The following is a 19376-nucleotide window of genomic DNA, read 5'->3' as shown; positions in this document are numbered from 1 at the left end:
CTAAATGTGTATAATTTTTTTCCTCACCATTTTCTTCTGTTGCTCAGACATTCCTTGGAGGATCATTTTTCTCCCCTTCAGAGTAAATCCTTTAGAAGTTTATTTAGTGAAGGTATTTGATCGTGAGCTATCTCAGCACTCTTGAAACATCTTTCTTTTGCCCTCATTCTTGAAAACTACTTTCACTGGTAACATATTCTTAAGAGTTATAAAAAACTTCACTGTGCATTTAGCTCGGCTTTTTCCATTTGCAGAGAAGGCCTGCCACTGGGCACAGAAGGAATAATGACTGTTCCAGGGTCCCTGCTTCCAGCAACAAAGTGTGATTTCTTAGCCTGATACTGGAGATGCCCACTGTTCTGCTACATTTGTGTCCACTCCAGGGTCACATCATTTGTCCTGCTACTCACTAGGAGTCTGTTGTGTTACAGAGGTGGTTTTCTCGTTGCTTCCCAACACCCATATACATGGGCTTGTCATTCTTCCCAGACAAAAAGTCCTCTCCTAATGTCTCTACTTGGTTTGAGCTCCACTCTTCTGTCAAGGCCTAAATTGAATGCCATCTCTGCTTTGGAGCCTTCCCTGACCACCCCAGCCCTCAGGTATCTTTTCCTACCCTTTGCTTCCCTAATATCCGGACATAGCACTTAGCCTTGGTGCCTTTCATCTGTGTGTCGCTCGTTTCTCCAACTAGAATGTAAATCCATCTAGATCAGTGGTCTCCAAACTTTTTTTGATCACGTGGATGTCAGAGCTCCGCATGCCTTCTAAATATATGTATGTTTTCTTTTTCTTTTTTAAATTTATTGTCAAGTTAGCTAACATACAGTGTAGTCTTGGCTTTAGGAGTAGATTCCCGTGATTCATCACTGACATTATGTTTCTTCATAAAGTTTACATATATGTAATACTGTGTATGTTATAAACACTATAAAGGATTACAGAATTGAAATGAAGAGTATGAGAAACACACAAATGGGAGTTCCAGTAGTTTCTTCCTGTACCTCAGCATAGCAACTCAAGAACCTTTGTGAAGTACTCTTACCCCTATGGCTTGGTGTTCTTGGCCCTAGTAAATAGTAGACAATTTGCTAAGTATTTGATGATGATGAGGCACCTACTAGGAGTTAGAGTAACCAAGTCAGAAGGTGAATATTAGGAGTTCCTTGAACCTTATGTTCTTTTAACTCTGGACATTGGTACATATGGCTGCTTCTTTTTGCAACATTTGTCCCCATTTTTCCTGATTCACTTCTTCTTCACTTGTTCTGAAGTTATAGCTTTATTGTGCTTCTTAAGAAAGGCCATCTCTGATTCTCCCACATCTGGGTAAGATTCCTGCCCACGCACACTCCCATGGAGATTTGTACTATGCATAGTAACAGTTGTTTACAATCTTCCTCCAATGTTAGACTTTCAGTTGAAGATACTACTATACCTTGTTCACCATTGTACCCCTACCTCCCATCACAGCGTCCAGCACTTAATAAAGGTTCAAGACATGTTGGATGCATAAGCATATGATAGAAAAAGAAGAAAGAAGTTGAGTGTTCCTAGAGCTTAGGACTAACGTCATTGCAAAAGATAGCCTGCTATTTAACGTCCACAATGGAGCAGAATGCCACCTTGTCCCCAAAGTGATTTGTGAATGAAAGACAGCTGAGGGTCGAAAAGCCCTGTTCACTTATTTTTTGGTGGGAACCCTAGCAGTTTGTTGAACTATTGTGTGTTTAAACTGTAAATAAACATTTACTAGATGATAAATGGCTGAATTAAAACAAATATCTAGACTTTTGTTGGTGTGGCAGGTGAGCTGATACTAAATACTCCAGAAGATAGAGGCATTTGTCACACCTTAGCCTGATATTTGAAGTATTCTTTTTTTTTAATATATTTGAAAAAAAAATTTTTTTAATGCTTGTTTATTTTTGAGAGAGGGAGACAGGAAGGGGGGAGGGGCAGTGAGAGAGGCAGACACAGAATCCGAAGCAGGCTCCAGGTTCTGAGCGGTCAGGACAGAGCCCAACGCGGGGCTTGAACTCTCGGACCACAAGATCATGATCTGAGTTGAAGTTGTATGCTTAATCAACTGAGCCACCCAGGCACCCCGGAAGTGTTCTTACATACCTCTCTGACTTTCCTAGAAAACTATGAACTCTTATTCACAATGTAGACTGGGTTATTAATCGTAGTCAATAAAGAACTCTTTGAGTGGGTTTTTTATTTTGTTTCCCTCTAATTTAAGGCATAATATAATCATCAAAAAGCAAACAAATAAAAAAGCCAACCTAGTAGCCAAGATATACACTTGTAAATTGCTAGCCTCTGACAGGAAGTGACCGTATGATAGAAATGACATTTGATTAAAGCAGCTGTCTCCTTGCCTTTTTTTTTTTTTTAATGATCATAAAAAGCTGGCTGAGGTTCAAAGCCCTGGTGTTAGTGTTGCAGGAAATTGGGTTACGTGATAAAGGTATTTTACCTTTAGTCCTGGGTTTGGAATTAGTCTGTGTATAATGAGCAATGGCACAGTGGTTTTAAAAATCATGTTGAGTCAGCAGCATGAGGGAGGTAGCATTGCTCTCATTCCAGCCATGTAGTTAGAGAAGGAAATGATTAGGCCTCATATTCCTCCTGGCTAATATCCTGTAAGGTTTTTCTAAAATCATAAAACCAGAACTTGAGGGCTTAGAAGAGACCTCAGAAATCTACTCGTGCAAAAGAGGGGAAAAAATTGAAAGGGAAACGGAATAAACCAAGCTATGGGGCGGACTCTTTTTAGTTCTCAGCAGGAAACACATGTTTATCTGGAAAAGATTTTGGGTGGACAGGTTGTTTGTATAAGAATTTTTGTGTGCGTGAGGAAGGAAGACCAACCTGAGCTTAGAGGCAGGGGTGGGGGTGGAGAAAGCTGTCCCTATGCTTCAAGTGAATGAGAAAAAATGTAAAGATTTCAACCAGGGAAACCCTACTTTCACAGGGATTATCTGCTAATGCTGTTAGCTTATTTTTAAGTTTGTTGTGATGTATATTCGTTTTTATAAGATAGAATGACCAAATGGTAATGTTAGTATTAATTGCTATAAAAACGAATAGCAACTCTTTTTTTTAATGTTTATTTTTGAAAGAGCACAAGTGGAGAAGGGGCATGGGGTAGGGGGAGGCAGAGGATCTGAAGCGGGTTCTATACTCACAGTAGCCAGCTTGACACGGGGCTTGAACTCAAGAACCATGAGATATGACCTGAGTCGAAGTTGTCTGCTTAACCAACTGAGCCACCCAGGTGCCCCACACATAGTAACTTTTAAAAATTATGGACAGCTTATGTCCATGCTAAAACCTGCACATTGGTGTTTATAGCAGCTTTATTCATCATTGCCAAAACTTGGAAGCAACCAAGATGCCCTCCAGTAGGTGAACGGATAAATAAACTGTGGTCTATCCAGACAATGGGATGTTATTCAGCACTAAAAAGAAATGAGCTATCACATCATGAAAAGACATGGAAGAATATTATGTGAAAGAAACCAATCTGAGAAAGCTATATACTGTAGATTCCAACTGTGTGACATTCTGGAAAAGGAAAACTCTGGAGACAATAGAAAGATCAGTGGTTGCCAGAGGTGGCGGCAGGAGGGGAGAGGGAAATGAATAGGCAGAGCACAGAAGATTCTTAGGACGCTGAAAATACCGTGTACGATGTTCTAATAATGGATATATGTTGTTATACATTTGTCTAAACTCATAGAATGTGCAACACCAAGAGTGAACCCTGAGGTAAACTATGGGCTTTGGGTGATTGTGATGTGTCATTGTAGGTTTGTCCTTGGGAAACAATGTGCTGTTCTGGTGAGTGACATGGATAATGGGAAAGGCTGTGCTTGTGTGGCATCAGGGAGTATATGGGAAACTTCCATCCCTTCCTCTCAATTTTATTGTAAATCTGAAACTACTCTGAACAACTAAAGTCTTTTAAGAAATAAGATCGGAAAAGATGTTTTGGGTGAAAAGTAGCTGGCAAAACAGCATGCAGGGTACGACGCCATTTACTACTATGTCTGAATGGTGTATATATTTGTCATGTTTCCCAAAATATTTACAGCAGTTATTTGTACAGTAAGACTTAAGATGATTTTTTATTTTTTTATTGTCTTTGCGTTTCCTTTTTTAAGATGATTTTTTATTTTTTTATTGTCTTTGTGTTTCCTTTTTTAAGATGATTTTTTTAAAAGAAACTTTTGTCTTTAGAGTTTTCTGTATCGTTTGTATTTTCTATAGTGTTCATATATTATCTTTATAAACAACAAGAGCAAAAGAGCAAAAAGACATTTTATGTATTGTTCTCTGCACATTGTGGTTTCATTGTCTTCTTACGTTAAACTCAAAAGACTCTCAGGGAGACAGGAGAGATCATGAGTGAGATATTTCCTCCCCAGGTAAATTTAGTAATGCAGGATAAAAGAAAAATTGCCAGATAATTGGAAAATGCTAACATTTTTAAGCACATACAACCAAGGTACTTACTCTAACTTAAGCTTAGAGTTGAAGGTAATGCCATTTTGAGGTATTTTCCAGATAGTCAGGAGGACAGTGAGAGGCATAATGTGGGACGTGCTTTTACATAATCCAATATGAACTTGATGAAACAAACACGTTTCCTCATCATCCTGAAACCCAGGGTGATCATCCACTCAGCAATGTTTAACTTTCATTAAAAACAAAACAAAACAAAACAAAACAAAACAAAAACAAAAAACCCCTGAAGAATGAAGAACTGGTAGCTAGATGTCTATTTATGGATGAAATCAGTGTGGGTGGGAGAGGGAAATGAAATATTTGTAGAATCACAGCAACAGGGTAGAAATTCATACCATTTTGTGGAAAGGAATTGTGGGATCCTTGCTTTTGGTAATAGGGAGCAAGAGGGAATTTCTGTCATTAAATTATGTGTGCAGAAAGGAGTAGGCACAATGATAGTTGAAATTACTATAAGAATTTTCTATTTATACTTCACCTCATTCCACACAGAGTTTGAAGCAGGGTTAGAAGGTATATATGGCAGCAAAATACAAACAAGAAAGCAGGACAAGAGTAGTATAAATTCATTCTGTGGCAGATGCTATGGATGTCCTGTCCATATTTCCTCTCGGGTCAGAAAGGAAGGCTGGAAACACCAGAGAATTAATGCCCCCTGTCCCTGAAGCAGCCATCAATCACTGATAGATGGGAGCTGGAGGCTAACTATTCCAGTTTTTCTGCCCCCTTGAGATTGTTCTATTGATTCCTTGAGATCGCTGAAGGAGCCTAGTCATGTAGCAAGAGAGGGAATGGGTTCCTGAGAGCCAATGGATGTTGGTTCAGGGATTCTGGCACTGGTGTCTATTGAACAGACTTTGTAGAGGAGTGTAAGATCTGCTGGCTTCTTGACAAAGGGAATCCTAGTCCTCCAAGGTTGGCAACAGGGAGACCTGCCACCCGGGAGATTTGGCTAGATCTTGGATCCCCAGATCTTATATCCCAGGGTTCAGCTTTCTCTGGGAATTCTCACTTTTCATGAGGACCCTCTGTCTACTGTGGTAGCCTCAGAGGGTGGATTGTCCACTTTAATGTACTTTCTGAAGCAGAGCTCAGGCCTTTCTGGACCATGTAAACCAGGCTTACTGGCAGAAACTGAAGTGTACATAGAATAATATGCATTAGATAGTCTCCCTCACAAGGGATGTTGAACACATTTTGTGTGTGCTGTCACAACTGGGCTTACTCCTAACCTACTTCACTCTGCCTCTGCAGAGCCTTGTGGACACCCCATTCTTGGGGCCTCAAGTCCAGACCCCAAAGAGTGAGGACAAGGGGGAAAGATTCTGTCTCCCACCTAACTATGGCCCCCCTGGAAGCCATTTTGCTGCCTGAAGGTTCGACTTTTCTCTCAGATGTTGGACTACCCTTTGGGGAAAACCCACCCCCTTTACCTTATTATGGTTCAACTAGGACAACTAGTGTAACTTCCATGCAGGAGATTTACATAGGATGTAGCAGGGGAGCCGGCTCCCTAGAGTGTGACCTGATCTGACCTATATTCCATATGTGTAACTGGATGCGTAACTGGGGAGCAACCTTATGCAGAGAGTCTAGTTGGGAAAGTATTACATAGTCCAGATGAGAGGAAGAAGGTGGCATGAACTATACCCGGTGAGCATGAGAGGCAGAGATCTAGTCAGAACATAATAGGTTTAGTAGAACTTGACAGTTGATTGGTTGTGGGTGGAGAAGAAGGATCCGAAGACTTTTTTAGTTTTTTTTCTGGATGACTCCAAGGATAGTGATACTATCATCTTAGGGAAAGAGTGGGTTGAAGAGGCAGGGAAGAGGGCTCAGCCTACAAATATCAATTTGAGGTAATTTGGGATACCTTGGAGAGATGCCGAAAAGCTACTTAGAAATGTTTAGTATCTTTCTCTGTGCAGTTAGAAGCCAGAACTAGAGCTGTTGATTTGGGAGTCCTCAGTACAAAGGCAATTGTTAGCAATCAAGAGAACATGTGAGGTCTCTGAGGAGATGAATGAGCATCCAGGAAGACCAGAAGAATGGCATACAAAGGGCCTGGGGACGGGGCGCCTGGGTGGCTCAGTCGGTTAAGCGTCCGACTTCAGCCAGGTCACGATCTCGCGGTCCGTGAGTTCGAGCCCCGCGTCGGGCTCTGGGCTGATGGCTCAGAGCCTGGAGCCTGTTTCCGATTCTGTGTCTCCCTCTCTCTCTGCCCCTCCCCCGTTCATGCTCTGTCTCTCTCTGTCCCAAAAATAAATAAACGTTGAAAAAAAATTAAAAAAAAAAAAAGGGCCTGGGGACGCACAAATTTCAAGGCTGGGTAGGAGAGAAGAGCTGGTGAAGGGGACAAGAAGAAGAAATTGTAGAGTGAGAGGAGCCAGATGCTGTTGGAGCCGAGGTCCTTTTCTCCAAGTACCGAGAAGGGGAGAGTTTCTACTTTGGCAGTTCTCATGGATGAGAGAAGTGGAGACAGTGAGAGGATGGTGAGAGGCACTGCTCCCTTCTTGTAACAGTGGAGTGAGGAGCCTTTCTCATGGTTCTTGATGGAGCTTTGGTCACACCGAGGAGCTCTGTTCTAATCACCTGCTGCCAGAGAGGCTGGAGTGATGGGTGAGGATGGGCTCCGCTTTCCCAGTGCTATGGCCATGAGGGCACTCGGGAGAGTCAGTCTAGTAACAAATGATTTGTCTCTCCTCCTTTTGCCAACAACAGCCATCCCCATGATGCCCGATGGAAGGTGTTTACGCAGGCTGAGCTTCCTTGGAGGGAGCCAAACCCCTGAGAAACACCTGTGCGTAGTGCCCGTGGAGTCGGGTCTCCTAATGCGCTGAGTCTAATCACTCTATCTGAATTTGGAAATAACTATGAGTCATGTGGTGCATGCTTTTCAAAAACAGCAGATTCTGTACTGCTTAGTGTTGGGGGGGGTGGCTTTTGCATGCCATTTTGAAATATGAATGCTCTTTTTTTAGTCTTTGTTGCTGGTGCTGGCATAAAGTCCTGCAACCTTCTCCCGATCCTTGGGTATCAAATTCTTCTTTTCCAAGCAGCTGCTAATCTCAGTTAATTTATAAAGTCATCCTTAATTAATCAGAGGACTAGATACACAACTCCTCAGATTCTCTCTTCACTCAACACCCACTAAATGCTCTCACCCACAGTTATGTGTACTTACTGTAGAGACTCATTTAAGTTGTGTGTTTGCCTAACACATGTCCTAATCTCTCTCTGTTTATATCATTATTGTCTCAGACAGGAATCACCTGATGTTAAATTCTTATGCATCATTCTTTACGCACACAGTTTTGTGAGCAGACGGTTGCTTATTCAGTGTGTTTGATGATATTAAGCAAGATTCTCTCATGACCTTATCTTGTTGCCTTTCAGGAATATATTTTGGAGAGATAAACAATATAATACTTTCTGGGGCTTTCTTGACTAGCAACTTGCTTAACTCTAAGGTCTTCCTGTTTGTTTTTCTCGCAGTTATTCCCTCCCTCATGCACAAATGATAAAACAAATATCTCAGGAAAAGGAAAAAAAAAAAACGTTGGATAGCGTTACTCAATAGTTCAACTATAGTAAACAGCGTCTGGTGACCCCACTTGTATCAGTAGCTGCTTGACCTCACTTAACCTTCCTGTTAGTTTCTGTTTCCTCACCAGAAAATGCATTACTTTCCAGGGATTCCAGGAGACCTGATGTTCATAAAGGACCCTGTGCGGTGTGGTATTACCCATAAAGCCCTGGGATAAAATCAAGAGCAGAGGATTTCTAGTGGTAGTCCCAGCACTAGCTAGCCAGATCAACCTTGGGCACAGAGTTCAAGGTAATGGTTTCCTAAGTAGTGATTCCTCTTCCAGGCAATTACGTGATTGAATTAAATCCTTTCTGCTCCTTGATCTCAGGGGTAGTGTGAAGTAAGGGTTTTAACAACAATCATGTAACACTCTGCTCCCTGCCAGGTACTTTTCTAATTATGTTACACTTACTAATTCAGCCATCATCCAAGTGACCCTTTGAGGAAGGTTCTCCAAGTGCTTCATGTTCTACAAATGAGGAAACTGAGGCACGGGAGACTCAACATTCTGCCCAAGGTCACTCAGCTTATAAGGGCAGGAGCAGCCTGCCTCAACCACCACATGCTCCAGCCTGTTGTGTAGAAAAGCCACACAACTTCTTCAGCACGGCCCCTCAAAGACGAGCCACAGATCTTCGTTAAGATCTTAACCGCAGTGCCCTTGCTGTTAAGCAAATTCAACTTAACAAAGTTAAATCGTAGTTTTACACAGAATCAAAGTCATTCCCTTCATGCCTTTTATATTCTGAAAGTATTTATTTAATTCTGAAATTTAAAAGGTGCCATGCCATGGACTTTCGGTCTCTGATTTAATTTGCTTGCAATCATTTGAAAATTAGGACATGTGATCTCTGCTGTAAGAAGTACTTTCAAATATAGATTTCTGCAGCTGGAATAGAAAGCTTTAGATTCAGGTAAAGCAAAAAGCTTTAGGTAGAGCAAAAGACTAAAGAGGATGAAGCGTTTACTATTTTTGAGAAGTTAAGGCAGCTTTACAGAGACTTCACAGAGTCAGCCCTCCCCCACAAGGCCTCAGGCTAGCAACACATTTCAGTCCAATGAGAGTTTTTGACATGAAAACTAACCCTGCAGTGCTTTGGTGGCTCCCAGTCGCTTGTGCCTTTTAGAGTTCCAAAGAAAGTGTGGGGTGACAATCCGATTTTGTGAAACAGAATTTTGTTTCAAAATAGTCAATCTTCATTATATTTGACCTAATTATTCTCTACCCCATGGATGGGATGGCTTGTCAAAACCAACTCTGGGTGAGACAGATCAGGCAGGGCTCCAGGCCTGCCCCGCTCTGAGCCTGGAATGTGAATTTCCCTGCCGGGCACTGAGCCAGCTTCCTATTTACTTAGAGGCGGTGAGCACCTCAGGAGCAAAACAGAAGTAGTGATGCAAGTTTTGGCTGCAAAGGCTGTTAGGGTTTGCCTAACATGTTCAAAAAAACATGTGATCTGAAAGATGTCCCCAAGCCTGGGTTGGTTTGAGGCACCAAAGGATTAAATAATCTTTTGTTAGTCGTTTTTACTCCATCCTAAGGCAATAGGAGGCAGTGCAAACAGTGAGGAAGTCCCCTGTGCACTCTGATTGTAAAGTGAGGGTAGAGACTGAACCCGGGCAGAGTGCAGTTCGAGAGCTCTTTCTTCCTGTCCATGACATCCGTCAAGAGAATGTGACAGTGAAAGCCATTTGAAGCCATGGGGGGAAGGGGGTACCTGTTTTTTTAACGAAACATCTTTCAAAATCCCAGGTGTGTGTGTGTTTTTGTGCTTTTATTTTCCATTTATTTATTTTTTAAATGTTTGTTTATTTTTGAGAGTGAGCACGCAAGTGAGGGAGGGGCAGAGAGTGAGGGAGACAGAGGATCTGAAGAAGGCTCTGTGCTCTCAGAGCCTGTGCGGGGCTGGAACTCACCAACCATGAGATCATCATCTGGCTGAAGTTGGAAACTTAACTGACCAAGCCGCCCAGTTGCCCCTGTTTTTGTGCTTTTTAAACAAAAAGAGGCACCTGTCCGAAAGAATACAGAAGAGGGAGGAGTGAAGTTTAGTTAAAATGACCACATAGGAGATGCTTCTGAGGCATCTGGGATACCAGATGAACTCTTTCCCAGTGTTGTGAGTTAAAGGAAAAGATTGAGGTACACTCCCAGATTGCTTTGGGAAGAGGAAGGGTAGGGACATTCAGAATGTAGGGGTGGCTATTTAGGCTCTGAGGTAGGTAGGATAAGCCCGAGTTAACTAACTAGTTGGAGGGAAAAAAGAGGAAAGGGCATTCTAGGAGGGGTAGGAAGCAGGAGAAAAGGCATTAAGTGCTGACCAACATGGTGGACGGCTGCAAGGAGTTTCTTCCTAAATCCTACAGGCTAGAAGGAATCATTTGGAATATTCATGGGTCTTGTTACTACTGTGGCAGTAGCTGTTGAGGGGTGGGGGAACATGATTCAATTCAAGAAATATTAAAAATGCAAGTGAGCTGACCTTTTAACCACTCTTCATGGTATTAAGGGCTTAAAAAAGTAAATTCTTGATAATTAGACCCCCGGAGAGAGTTTAATTTGCATCTAGATGTGATAAGTATTTAGTAATTCAATACACATTTTGCATTGGCCAATATTGAACTAGGTCTCAGGCTGGTGATAACATATGCTAGATATAGTGTGATCGTTAGACCAAATTTTATCATCTGCCCAACAAAGGAACATTAAAATCTGGTCTTTTGTCATTACTAAATGGCTTCTGGAAATACTGCAGAAGAGAGCCGTATAGTAGAATGACTTCAGTTCATAGGTGATGCTTATGCAGAATTGTAAGACTCTCAGGAATATTGAATATGACACTATCCCTATAGGGCTGAGGACAGGGAGATAGTTATCTCTTTGAGACAGATGGGAAACCTGAGAATGAAAATAATTAGGCTGCTTGCCAAAGGTTGTACACATACATACCCCAAAACCAAAACTCAAGCAGGTACATTTTTAACTGTGCCAGAGCCTCTGAAAGCATTGGTGTCTTAACCAAATTCATTTTCACTATTTCTACTTCATTCTTTGAGATTTCTTATGTAAAACCTAATTTTTACCATTACGTAGAAAGTAGTAATTGATATCCATATAGTATATATTCTTCCTGTCATTTTTATAGGAAAAAAAATCCTAGAAGTTGAATTGCTGAATGAAAGGAAATGCACATTTAAAGTTTTGACAGGTATTGGGGAACCTGGGTGGTTCAGTCAGTTAAGCATCTGACTCTTGATTTTGGCTCAGGTCATGATCTTGCCATCTGTGAACTTGAGCCCTGCGTGGGCTCTGTGCCGACAGCACAGAGGCTGAGTGGGATTCTCTCTCTTTTGTTCTCTCTCACTCCAAAATAAAGAAATAAACTTAATAAAATAAAAATAAAAATAACATAACATAACATAACATAAAATAAAAACTTTGACAGGTATTATTAAATTGGTCTCCAAAAAAAATATTCTTGGAGTGCCTGGGTGGCTCAGTCGGTTAAGTGTCTGACTTTAGCTCAGGTCATGATCTCACAGCACGTGAGTTCAAGCCCCACATCAGGCTCTGTGCTGACAGCTCAGAGTCTGGAGCCCGCTTGGAGTTCTGTGTCTCCCTCTCTCTCTGCCTCTCCCCTACTCACACTCTGTCTTTCTGTCTCTCTCAAAAATAAATAGGGGTGCCTGGGTGGCTCAGTCAGTTAAGCATCTGACTTTGGCTCAGGTCACGATCTCATGGTTTGTGAGTTTGAGCCTTGCGTAGGGCTCTGTGCTGCTTCAGATTCTGTGTCTCGTTCTCTCTCTCTGTCCCTCCCCCACTTGTGTTCTGTCTCAAATAAATAAATGTAAAAAATAAATAAATAAACATTAAAAAAATATTCTTTTTTTTTCACTATTCTTGAAATAGCTACATGTGTCTGTCGAATACTACCAGGGGCCTAATTCTGTGCTGAACACTTTGAATGCATTACCTCCCTGGAAAAACCCTATAAGGAAAGCACTACGTGGTTTATGGATAGGAACATTGAGGCTCAGCAGGGTAAACACAGCCGGAGGTGGCAGAGCCGGGACTGGACCCAATTATACTCCTACCCGCAGAGAGGGAGGTGCCTATTTTTCCCATTCCCTTGCAAGCATGGGCACACTAGCAATCCTTATAAATATTTGCCAATTTAAGTAAAATGTCATTTACCTCCTGATTCTTACGTGTCCATCTTGGATAGATAGGATTAGACATCCAGTGTGTTTATTGTCTGTCTGCATTTATAACTTTTATGAATTGCCTATTCATCTCCTCTGCCCCATTTTTACTAGATTGTTCCTCCCTATTAATAATTTCCACATATTATAAATAGTAACCCTTTGTCATGTGTTGCAAATCCTTTTTCCCCCAGTTTGTTTTGTTTAGCTTTCTGTTTTGTGTCTTTTGCCAAATAGAACTTTAAATTTCTTAAACTGCAGATTTGTGAGTCTTTTATGGCTTTAGAGTATTGCTGTCCTTATCCCATCCCAGGACTATGTATTTTTTCCCTATGTTTTCCCATTTTTCCATATTTTTTTCTTTAACATTAGCCTGAGATGATTTTGGTGTTAAGAGTGAGGTAAAAATAATTTTCAAAAGGCTTACTAGTTGTCTAAATGCTCTTTATTAATAATCTGTCATTTCCCCCTGATTTGAACTGTGTTCTCTTTAAGCAAAATTGATTTCTAGCTTTGGACTCTGCAGGTGGAAGCATGTTATGTCAATCACTGTAACTTTAGAATATGTTTTAACATAGAGGACAAGTCTGCCCTCGTTAGAATTTTTCAACAGTTTTGAAATATCTATGGTACCAACTAAACTCTAAAAAAAACTGTCGAGTTTAAAGACCTCCTTTGGGGATATTTATTGGGATTTTGTTGAATTTAGAGATTAGTGTAGAAAGCATGAACAACTTTGTAGTATTAAGTCTTTCTATTTAAGAACTTCATTTTTACATATCTTTTCATAGTCTTCATTTGGGGGTTTATATGTTTCCTCATATAAACCTTGCACTTCTTTGGACAAATTATTACTAGATAGTTTGGGTCTTGTAGCTTAATGAATGGGGATATATTTTTATTATATATTCTAAATGGTTCTTTTGGTATACCAAAAGAACTTTGACTTCTAATGATTTATCATTGTCCATCTTACTGAACTCTTTTTTTTATTTTTTTTATTTATTTATTTATTTTTTTTTTCAACGTTTTTTATTTATTTTTGGGACAGAGAGAGACAGAGCATGAACGGGGGAGGGGCAGAGAGAGAGGGAGACACAGAATGGGAAACAGGCTCCAGGCTCCGAGCCATCAGCCCAGAGCCCGACACGGGGCTCGAACTCACGGACCGCGAGATCGTGACCTGGCTGAAGTCGGACGCTTAACCGACTGCGCCACCCAGGCGCCCCTGAACTCTTTTTTTTAGTAGATTAGGCTAACTTCTCCTGAGTTTTCTAGTCATATATTAACTCCAAATCATGGCATCTCTGCCTCCTTTTTTCCTGACAGCTTTCTTTCTTTCTTTCTTTCTTTCTTTCTTTCTTTCTTTCTTTCTTTCTTTCTTTCTTTCTTTTGTTCTTTCTTTCTTTTGTTCTTTCATTCTCTTTCTTCCTTTCTTTTTCTTTTCTTTCTTTCTTTCTTTCTTTCTTTCTTTCTTTCTTTGTCTCTTACAGCTTTGGCAAGTACTTTCAGGATAATAGTAAGTAATGAGGTGATAATTGGTCTTATTTGTTCTTAACTTTCATGGGATTTATTATTTTTAAAAATTTACCATTCAGCTTTTGATTTGTGAGCATATTGTTTTACTCATGTTTTAGTCATGTTAAGGAAACAATCTACTCTTTTCAAAAAGTTTTTTATTGGATTACAAGTTAAACTTTATGAAGTGCCTTTTAAAAATGTTGAAATGATCATTGTTACTTTCTTTTACCTATTAATAGAATAAAACATAATAGATTTTCTAATAATATGCCCATTGTTGTGCTCCTGGGAAATTTTCCACTTGCTCACAGTGGGTATTTCTTATAATAATGCTGAATAGTATAGAATTTCCTGTTATCTGAGTGTCCTTGCTACCTGGAAAGGTGCACATAAAACGAATTCTTCAAAATGAGGAGTTTGTTAATATTTAAAAAGTGGGGAAGGGGTTTGAAAAACACAACTAAAATCATGAAAATCTTTATTGAATGCATTTTGTTGTTTTGTCATAGGCACTAGTTTTTAGAGCAAAATAATTTTTTCAGATAAAATTCAATGGCAGAATACTATATGTTTTATTTTTGATTAGTATAATGAAGTTTTCAATAGGGTATTTTTAGCAAGTGTTTGAGACTTCATCAGTTTCTCAAGGCCTCTCCTAATACATTAATATTCAACATTTTCTCTCAAAATAACTGTCATGTCATTTTTCTATATCAAATTTCTTTTGTTCAACTGTTAACAGATCTAACTCTATCATAGCCCTATCTACCATTGCCTTCGGGTGTGAATCTCACCGTACTCAAACATGACTTTCCATAGACTACATGAAAATTCTTCAACTTTTACAGGATTTTCAGTTTTACTTTGCAATTAATTTATATCACACATTAAGATGTTCACCACATATAGCATCACACCCAAGAAACTGAGAAGACAACGTGAGGGGCTAGAGTAGATGCTGTTATTAAGTGGGAAGGAATATTTGTGTTGGGGACGAATTGTCAAAGAATGGGAAAGAAAAAAATCCCATACCGTGCAAATACTAATATTTTCTAGTATTGCTTTCCTGTTCACTTTGTAAGTATACAGCCTTCAGTAGTGAAAATCTCTGCATCAGTATTCATGAATGAGCTTGATACGTAAGCGGAGGTGTACTTTTCCTGAAGTCCGTAATTAGAGGTTAGGTGGTCCAGAAAGTGGATGAGAGAAAAAATTTTCACTAACCTATAATGTAAATGTAGCATTTTCTCCCATTGTTCACTAAACCACAGAAGCATGAGCAGTGTTTAGGATGTTCTCACGATAGAAATCTTGGATATTTTCATTATGTTAGTTTTTATAGATACTTTAAAATGTAACTAGTACTTCACTACTACTAAAGTAACTACTGCCCATCACTTCTTCACACTTACAATGATAAGGTATGCCACTAAGTATTTAATTTATTTTAATATAAATTTAAATTTGTATTGTTCTTAGGGTACCTGGGTGGCTCACTCGGTTAAGCCTCCGACTCTTGATTTTGGCTCAGATCATGACCTGATCTCATGATCTCATGGTCGTGAGATGGAGCCCTCTGATGGGCTCTAGGCTGAGTGTGGAGCCTGCTTAAGATTCTCTCTCTGTCTCTCTCTCTCTCTCTTTTTCTCCCTCCGTCCCTCCCCCTGCCCCTCCCCCACTCACACACTCCCAAAATAAAAAAATATATATATATATTATCCTATCTCACTTAAAATATATTTTGATACTTGATTTCCTTTGTAATTATGTGTGTGTGTGTACTTTTTTTTTTAAGATTATAAAGCTTGACTCTGAGAAGGGATCCATAGGCTTGCTTCACTGGACTAAGGAGTCTGCGACATAAAAAATGATTACTAACCCCTGATTTTTTTTTTTTCCTGTTATATCTTTAGATGTATCTGTTTTATCTTTTGGTTCTAGGATTGTATCACATAGTTCCCTATAAAAATACAGGGAATTTCTCCTCTATTCTGGAACAGGTTTCAACACTAGCATCATCTTGTTTTTAAAGGCTAAAAATGGGGCGCCTGGGTGGCGCAGTCGGTTAAGCGTCCGACTTCAGCCAGGTCACGATCTCGCGGTCCGTGGGTTCGAGCCCCGCGTCAGGCTCTGGGCTGACAGCTCAGAGCCTGGAGCCTGTTTCCGATTCTGTGTCTCCCTCTCTCTCTGCCCCTCCCCCGTTCATGCTCTGTCTCTCTCTGTCCCAAAAATAAATAAACGTTGAAAAAAAAAAAGGCTAAAAATAATTCACGCATGAAACTATCTGGGCCTGGATGATTTCGAGAGGCAGTCCTTAGAAAATCTTATCATTTTTTTTTTAAAAATTCATCTATTTGGTTTATGTAGCTCAATTAATTTTAGTCATTTATGTTTTCATGGAAATCTTCTATTTCTTCCGGGTTTTAAAATTTATTAGATTATTCTTGTATCTTTCTTACATTTTCTTTGCATTGAAGTGATTAATTGAAAAGCATTATTTTATTTTAGTTCATTTATTTCTTTTTGAGAGAGAGCGAGTGCAAGTGGGGGAGGGGCAGAGGGAGAAGGAGAGAGATAATCTCAAACAAGCTCCACACCCAGCCCAGAGCCCACTGGGGGGGGAAGGGGGGGGCTTGGTCTCACAACCATGAGATCATGACCTGAGCTGAAATCAAGAGTTGGACGTTTAACCAACTGAGCCACCCAGGAGCCCCAGAAAGCATTATTGAGTAAGTCTCTCTATACCTTGGGAAAGTTAATTTACTATCTTTAAACGGTGAGCAGTTTTGATTCTTGAGGAGCCACCATTTTTAAAATGTGAGGTTGGAAGAGGAACTCGGCACCAAGCCCAAGTGAATTTCTACCCATTCCAGGTTAACAGAGATGGTGTTGAGACTGATGCTTTTGGGCAGCACTCTCACTGGGCTATGGCCATTCCCTCCTTCTGTTGGTGAGGATGCCAGAATGAAAGGCAAATAATGAGAAATCTGTTTTACCTGCTCATAGTTGTAGCCAATCTATGGACCTGAGGTCCCATCCAGCTGGACAGGAGCTAGAAGGCCAGGCTAATGTCCCATACCGGAACATTAGAACCCTGGGGAACTCATGGTGTGTGCTGGGGAGACTGGTCCCAGGTAGCCAGTTCTAATCAGGCAGTGGGTATCTCAGAGTTCACTTAGGTCCAACCTTACAAATTCGGAGTCTTAAGGTCACTAGGAAGAGGAAGCATGGGGATGTTCTGGGGTGTTGTGCGTCGTGAAGAAAGAAGAAACAATTTTGGAGAGTGTTTGGAGCTTTTACACTTTCCTATATGTTAGGTACAGCTAGATTTGTTGCACATTATTCTTTTCTCCTTTCTTTTAATGTACAGCAACTCTCCAGAGAGACCGAATCTTCAAACATTTTACCAGGAAGCGCCAAAGGGCTATGCGAAGGCGTGTCCACCAAATCAATGGACACAAGTTTATGGCCACATACCTGAGGCAGCCCACCTACTGCTCTCACTGCAGGGAGTTCATCTGGTAAGTGGTCGCCTGGCTTCTCTCTTCCTAGGAGCTTCTTTCTATAATCCAGGCCTCCTCTGCTTGTGTGTGGTTTTAGAGGGAAACATGACTATTAAGAATTGTTTTAGGATCTGATTTTTGTCTTTCATTCTAATATGTTGACCCGGCGATTTAAATTGCCAATGAAAAACATCTGAACCATTTGCAGATCCAAGTTTTAGGTGTTATTTCTTTTTCCAGTCCTTTGGGGAAAGGTGCTAATGAACAGGAACTGGTTAAAAAGCAGTAATTAGGGAAGCTAATCAATCAGTACATAGCTAATCAATAAATTGGGTAATCAGCCCCTGAGTAAGAGAGAAAATAAAAAAGTATGAGTCACATGATGAGATATAGAAATTAACTGTTGCAGATCAAGTAAGCACACAGTAATCTTCAGCCTTATGGTATGTGGCCAAAGGTAATAACTTTCAGTGATTGTATACTATAATCCTTGGCATTTAGGGATTGAGATAATTAACAGTTAAGAACTTCTAGGTGAATTGGGGCAGCATCTTATTATACATGTGACTGAAGCTTAAGCCTCAGTGACAAATCTATAATGTAAAATAAATTTAAGTTAATAGTTATGTTCAATTGGAGCTAACATTAAGCACATTTAGAAAGAGGAAGGAAATGCCCCCTCACACACATCCGAACATATACATACAAACCCATCTCTGAGGTAGAAAAGACTGTTTAATCTCTATAGCATGAAAAGAGATCCTCGTTTTTTGTTGCAAACTTTTGTCACTTTAAGTCAAAAGCTCTTGGTTCAGAGTAAGTTTTTTGAGTATTGATTAATGAGTTTGTATTTTGTGGGGTTTTGTTTTGTTTTGTGATTGCTTTGGTTTTTATACCTTTTAGCAGTCAGAATCCAGGGCTAGTGTTCCTGGAATTTTAAATTAAGAATAGAGCCTTATCTAAACCAGAGACCCTAAGCTGGCTGTTGACACAATGCCTACAAATGTGCCATCACAACACTCGTCTTTAGAAGCAGGCTTCTGCTGCACTTCCTTATTGAAAAAATCAGAAGCTCTGGCATCTTTGAACCCGTTTTCTGCCCTTGCAGTAGGTCTGAACACCCGAGGTAGCTGCCATCCTCCTCTCCTTGCGGTTTACCTGACCTACAAGGTCTGTCACTATTTCATGTCACACTGTTCTGCCTCCCTCCTTTATGTGACCTGCCTGCCCCTTTGGGCTTTTGTGGCGACAACCTGTGACCTCAACTAACGTTCTTAATGGAAACTTGTTTGGTAATTTCACTAAATGTTTTCCACCAAGGAAACATTAACTCCCACTCAACCAGCCTTCGATTGCTCTCTCTCTCTCTCTCTCCCGCCTCGCTCTCTCTCACATGCACACAATATTGATATATGTGCCACATATTATGGTTAAGAGTATGGACTCTGGCATTCAATCTCATCACCAACTAGATGTGTCAACCAAGTTAAGTTATATAATCTATCAGTGTCTCCTTATTTGTAATATAAAGATAAGGGTTTTTTTGCTTGTATAATAAACTTCTATATAGCACTTAAAGCACCAGGCACTATTCTAAGCATTTTACATGATCAACTCTCTTTATCTTCATGATAACCCTATGAAGTAGGTACTGCGATCTTTATCGCCCTTTATAGATGAGGAAACCGTGGCCCAAAGGAGTTAACAATATGCCCCAAATCATGCCTAGGCCATCTGGTGTCAGGGTCTGTGCTCTGAGCCTTCCTGTTATGTGTGCTGCCTCACATGACTCTTGTGAGGATTAAATGAGATGCTATATGTCAGCAGCTTGGCTCAGTGCCTGGCACAACCTCTGAGTTTGGGTTCTCTGTTAAATGACAATGATGATATCACCATCCAGAGAAGATATTTAGGGAGAGACCAAGAGGGTAGCTGTGGGCCTGACGGGTCTCTTGTGGCGGCACTTCTGTCCCCGCCCCCCCCCCATTGAACTCCAGGGGGGTGATGTGGGCACAGGGAAGAGG

The 19376-nt window shown here is 40.5% G+C and overlaps 1 protein-coding gene across 1 annotated transcript in view; it reads left to right on the top strand.

The window, feature by feature from the left end:
- Window positions 1-19376, top strand: part of PRKCH (protein kinase C eta) — a 231346-nt gene that overhangs the window by 103668 nt on the left and 108302 nt on the right. Inside the window, exon 3 of the mRNA XM_047079551.1 lies at window positions 17220-17370. Coding sequence (XP_046935507.1) covers window positions 17220-17370 — 151 coding nt within the window. The remainder of the gene's footprint in view (window positions 1-17219; window positions 17371-19376) is intronic.

Source organism: Lynx rufus, unplaced genomic scaffold, assembly GCF_022079265.1.
Source record: "Lynx rufus isolate CCGP_SWC_20201006 ecotype Redwood Valley unplaced genomic scaffold, mLynRuf1.p SCAF_17, whole genome shotgun sequence".
Taxonomy (NCBI): Eukaryota; Metazoa; Chordata; class Mammalia; order Carnivora; family Felidae; genus Lynx; species Lynx rufus.
This window is presented reverse-complemented; position numbering and strand designations above follow the sequence as displayed.